Genomic DNA, 6,054 nt, shown 5'->3' with positions numbered 1-6,054 from the left:
GTTTAGCGTGTCCCACAGACTGCCACTCTGGGTCCCTGAGCAAGACCCTTAACCCCACACTGCTCCCCTGGTGCCGCACAATGGCAGCCCACTGCTTCCCAAGGGCATGGGTTAAATGCAGAGAGTTAATTTCACTGCTCTGTACTTGTGACAATGTAATGACAGTAAAAATACTGGAATTTTCCCGGGCCAGGTAGTATTGTCCTAACCTTGCCAGATTAGGACAATGCTAGAATTAGAAAAAGCATTGCATTAGTTGGAAGAATCTGTAGACAAGAACATTTTTACTCAGAAACATGCCACAAAAACACTGATAATGAAAGAAGAGGAATACCAAAACCATTATTGGTAGTTCAAATTTTCAGCCACATGCAAAATGGTGTGAGGCAGAAACGAATACTGCACATCCTCTCAAAACAAAGTATTTTTACAGTAAAATGTTATATTAGTAAATTAGTCTATAAACGGGATTTGGGAAGCTGTTCCCAATTAATCATGAACTAAATAAAAAGCAATCTCAGAATAAAACAGTATAATCAGAAAGCATATTGCCAGAGCTACATTGGAATGGTGTAGAATGCTCCTGTCAAAGCCGAGATGTAAATTCAATAAAGAATTTAAAGTAAGCTTTAAATATTGATGTTCACTGAGGCTTCCTTTTACCTCTTACTGCTATCATTTTGCAAAGAAGAATAGGAAAAAAATGTCCTGGGCTGGTAAAGACGATGCCCAAAAGGCATTAACTAAGGCAGACTGAATACTAATGCCACACATAATTATAGAGGATTTTCCTTATGAAAAATATTACAAAACATTTATCCATCTACATGATCTTTAGAGTAATATGTAACATTCTGCATATAGAATACAAATAGATTTGTTTTATTTTTGAAAAAAGATTTTTTTTTTTTTATTATTTCCAATCAAGCATTATCTTTTAACATGCTTAACAAAACTCTTGAAAACCACCTATATGGTAACTGTTAAAATATTTTCTTTAGCCTGCATTCTAACTCTGACAAGAAATAAAAAAATTCCATACTTTATTGCCAAGCCTCTGGAAGATTTTATATAAATAGTTTTTTCTGATGAACAGAGGCACCGTGCTTGGCAGTTTATTATAAATGCTGCTTCCTCATTTCAGAGAAAAGAATATTAGAATTAAGACACTGCTTTGTCTTGTCATTTATAGTGCCTGTATTTCTAGAAGGATGTGTCTTTTTTTATTAGGTTGACACAGTTTCTGGAGGTCGCACAACTCTATTTTTTGCAGCCAGCTCTAGTGAGCTACTCCAATCAGCCCTACTCCATTCTGCTGCAAGATGCCTCTTTTGATATTATTAGCACAGCTGTGCTGCATTGCGAATGGGAACTAGGACACAAATTAGACTCATTCACTTCTGAAAAATGTTATTATAATAAGAGTAGCAAACAATATGTCGCTTGAGAGCTCACACTTACATTAAAAACTGAGATTGTGTTGCAACATACCAAACTGATCCATAGAGATAATCCTGTTTTCACACTTTCAGGATGAATGATTCATTGTATTGTTTGATAAGCTAACCCACACCAGATAGCAATGCAGGAAATAGACTAGTCCAATTATGGCAATTCCTACTCGTTGGCCCCTTATTTTGTTCAAATAATAGATCTACAACTTCCCTAATGCTTGTGAAAAATATAACACATTGATTTATGTATGGTAATGTTAAATAGAACCTTTTCATTATTTTGGTTCCTATTTGGATACATAGACTTTGGTCAAACATCTCTCCAGAATAATATATTTGGTCTTAACAGAATAGTATTGTCAGAACAGCATGCTAGTATTAGCTGGTCAATTAGTTTGGCTATCTGCACCTGTAGCCAGCCTGTAGTTAGCTCCTGAATGCAGGCGTTGCTCCTAGTTAAATAACATTAAAAAGTGTTACTTTAATAAGAATGATAGATGGACGATGGCCATTTAGTTTACAAATCTTGTATATCTATTTGTTTCTATTATCAGAAATATTTCCAAACAACCAGATTAACTTTTCTGTTCAGCCACAAAAAAATTTAGTGTCCTTCTTTCAGCAAGCTGATGGAAAGAAAACATCTTTTAAACGTGTTTTTCTGTCTTTTTTTTTTTTTTTTGGTCTTGCATTAGTGGACCTTTTTTTTTTTAGATGTTATAGTCCCCTAAAGTTGAGCTGCTGTGAAGTTGTTTCCTATCAAATATGATACATCCCATGTACCTTGCATCAGTCAAAACCAGAAGGAATGAAACCGGTGCACTTGTGATGTCCTTCGCTTTTTTGCAGAGTGTGACTATTAAGAACAAGGTACAGTGTACTGCTGTGTTTGGAAAAAGTCTGTTTCTCTTGCTGTGACATCCTCTTCTATTTTCTTCTCTTTTCTTATTGTTCACTTGACCACCCTGGGCTGAAAGTTCAATGCTATATGGACTGTAGATGATTTAGAGGCATGATTTGTAGTTGAATGAATCAGAAAATGTGGTGTCCTTGTTGTGGATATTGTCCTTGCTGTGGTGTCGCTGTTCATATAATGTAAGTTAGTCTCCATCAGTGCAGAATGATCATTTTTGTACAATAGCCTGAGATTGAGTTCATTTATTAATATGGTTGCATGGCATTATGTAAATTTCCTTGCAGAGGAGCGTGTGTGTGGTGTTTATATGGCGTTTCTGTCTTTGTATGTGTCATAGATGATTTTTATGTATTCATAGCAAAGTTGATGCTGTAGCTATTTACTTAAAACTGCATATTGTCATAGATTATCAATAGAAAGGCATTTATTTTTTATTAGAGTTAAAATTTGTTCCCCCTCAATCAAAACAAAGTTTTACACATGGTTTATGCCACTTTAAAAATACTAATATTGTAAAAAAGAAAAGGTTTCTCACATCATTTGAATAATAGTAGTGCACTTGTATTCCCCTTCCAATTTATTTACTTAGAGTTGCCAATAAAAACGTGACCTTTGGTGTCATTCAATTTACATGTAATTATTTGTTTCAAGGCAACATTTCCATCGCAACTCACAGCCCCTGACTGATCTTTGACTTTAGACATTAACATTGCTTAATTCCTGTGATTAACTGCTGTAATGTGCCTTCTGGCACAATATACTCTACATGCTCAATTGTTATTGGGATAACTGGAGCTGGAGCTTTTCTTGGAATATATTTAACGAGTGAAAAAGAAGAACAGGTCTTTATACAAACCTGACTAAACTCAAATATTTTTAACTTTTCTTTTTCTACAGTTACACTTCCCAACATATATTAAGAAATCCCAAAAAAACAATAAACATTTCATATAAAATATTTATGCCTTAAGTTTATTTTTAATCACAAGATGGGAGAGTAAATTCTTTTATTCTGTAAGTTTTGTGTATTTGTGTGTTTTGTATTGGTTTGTGTATTTAAATTTTAGCCTCGACATTGAAACTACTTGAGCTACTATTCTATGACCTTGTGCTGTGGTTTCTCAGGGAGATTCTAGAAACTCAACTAAAATTTTTTCCAAAAATCAATATCTGTATTTTTAAGGTTTGGCCCAGATATACTAGTTTTCAGTCTGATGTATCATTAAATTGATATTGATAAGTTGAGCTTAAAGCACTTTGCGTTCTCAAAAACACCAAATAGAATTTCAGACCCAAACCACAGCTGGAGTATGTTAAATAAAAGCAGATGTATTTGGGTGCATTAAACTCTGCTTGTCTATAGTACTCTTAATTCATCTCTACAGCTTTCAGATAAAATGAAATCACCAAAAAAACAGATACTAACCGCGCTGAATGCATTCTGACATTTTCTGTGGTTTAATGTCAAAAAGGTTGAGGGATACCTCTGAAATAATTATTTAGCTATGAATACAGGTGATACTGCATACAAAGAACCTAACAGTTTAATGTACTGAAAGGGTACAAAGAGGAGTTATTCTGAATACATCAAACTTACAATTGAAACCAAGAGTTTGAATGCGAAAAAAAACCCTAAACCTTACAGAAATTGTAAAACTATGGACCTGACCTTGTAATGTAATGTAAATCTAATTTCTGAAGTGGTTGTGCCCACAAAATTGGCATTTATCTAATGACAGATAATAGGAAGTCAATGAAAATAAATTTGATTGACACACTGCAAAAAGTGAACTAAAAGTAAGGAACATTTTCATAATAGGTGTATTTGCACTTGATTTAAATCAGTAAATAAAGCAACCTGCTAGTAAGAGTTTTGCACTTTAAGAAACAGCATCTCCAGTATCTTATTTAAAGTGCCTTGCTCTCTGCTTTGTCAATAGTTGGCAACAGTGTTGGATGAGAGTAAGTTTGGTAAACATGTGACCAAAAATAAAAGTCTACGTGTAACATCCAAAGGGGCTTAATACTGGGATTAGGTGTCCATTGCTATTTACATTAATGCTAAGCTGCAGCACAATAGCTTTAAACCAGCAACCCCAAACCTTTTTTTTTATGCAACACGCACCGGTTTCATTTCAGACAATGTTTTCACGGACCGGTCTGTAGCTCTAGTACTGACTAATGATTATGGTAATGTTAAACATGCTTTTTCAATAAAAGACAATAACATGGATGAAAACAGCCTGCTAACTGCTCATAACAGCAGCAAATCATTGGGCATTGAGTTTTGCTGCAGCTAGATGGCGGGGTTTAAAGTGGGAGGTATCACATGACCTTTGGTGTCGTGGCGACGTTTCTCAAGAGTGAGTCAAAGATGGATGTAATGGAGAGAATCCAGGCATTTTTCAAAAAAATGTATAATTAGAAAATAAATCTGCTGGAAATAATGGACTTTAACAACAATATTTACTTTAGAGCAACCTTCATCTTGTGATTAATATTCATCTCTGCTTTTGACTTGTTTAATTAAAGCTCAGTTTATATTGTTTTTTCTTGTTTCTGTTCAGCACCCAACTATGTTAAGCTTGAAAATAAAACAACAGCATCTGGATTCAGACACATAAACCCCCAGAATCCTTTCCACCCACAGTGAACATGAAAAGCTGACTGTTTCTTGAAGTGTGTCTGCTTCTGTTTCTCTTCCAGGACTGGCTGAGTAGGTTTGGATACCTCCCGCCCCCCGACCCAGTGACCGGCCAACTGCAGACCAAAGAGGCGTTGACCAAGGCCATCAAAGCCATGCAGAAGTTTGGAGGGCTGAAGGAAACTGGAGTATTAGGTAGGGATTCATCTATTCTACTTTGAGACTGCAGGTTATATAAAACTTATATAAAGAGTGGAAGAGAATACAAGAGGTATAATATAATGGAGTCCCACAAACAAAAAGCATGCAGTGGCAGCTTTAGAAGGGACTGAATCAATGTCTCTCAGACATAACACTGAGAGGTAATATTTATTTGGGTTCTATTTACTGGGAAGTATTACATTGCACAGCTGTCTACCCACCACAGGACAGCTTGTAAACATAAATCACACTTGCCGTCACAGAGAGGGAGAGAAGAGAATGACAATACCTCCATGTGCCTACTGTATGTGATTGATGATGCCTGTACTTCTGAACCCGAACAGTATATTGATTAAGGTGCATTCTCCTATTCTCTCCATGCTGTACACTCAGAATTTCCTCCAGCTCACTTTGGCAGTCTTTCTCAGTTATAGGCATCACAAGCAGCATCATTTTTTATCTCCACCAGATATAGTAAAAGACGCTAGGTATAAGTAATTTTGAGCTGTAACAGTCTGCAGAGATCTTTAGAACTGTCATTAAACATGTAAGCAGGTATCTTACAAAGCTTGTGTAGTTTGTCGTGTTCAAAATGCTTTTTATTGATGCACATTTGGTATGATTGCATACGACGACCTAGATAACCATCGTTACTGGTGCAGTCATTTGTAAAAGAATGCTGAGCCACTGTAGTAAATAGAATGCATCTGTCTTAACACTTAAAGGTATAGAGGAGTGTTTTCGCAAATTTTTGAAAAGACCCGAGAGAGAACGACTATTATGCACGTGTTAGAGCATGCAGGAGACCATTTCTCCTCGTGCACGCTCTGTTTAAAAGT

General features: G+C 35.7%; 1 protein-coding gene across 1 annotated transcript in view; it reads left to right on the top strand.

Annotated features, from left to right (window-relative positions):
• The window catches only part of LOC107090960 (matrix metalloproteinase-17-like), a 140,439-nt gene that overhangs the window by 76,190 nt on the left and 58,195 nt on the right, over positions 1-6,054 (top strand). The window contains exon 3 of the mRNA XM_015384622.1: positions 5,077-5,209. Within this exon, the coding sequence (XP_015240108.1) occupies positions 5,077-5,209 (133 nt within the window). The remainder of the gene's footprint in view (positions 1-5,076; positions 5,210-6,054) is intronic.

This window comes from Cyprinodon variegatus, unplaced genomic scaffold (genome assembly GCF_000732505.1).
Source record: "Cyprinodon variegatus isolate N-32 unplaced genomic scaffold, C_variegatus-1.0 Scaffold318, whole genome shotgun sequence".
In the NCBI taxonomy this organism is placed as follows: Eukaryota; Metazoa; Chordata; class Actinopteri; order Cyprinodontiformes; family Cyprinodontidae; genus Cyprinodon; species Cyprinodon variegatus.
The sequence above is the reverse complement of the archived record's forward strand: the minus strand, read 5'-3'. Positions and strand labels throughout refer to the sequence as shown.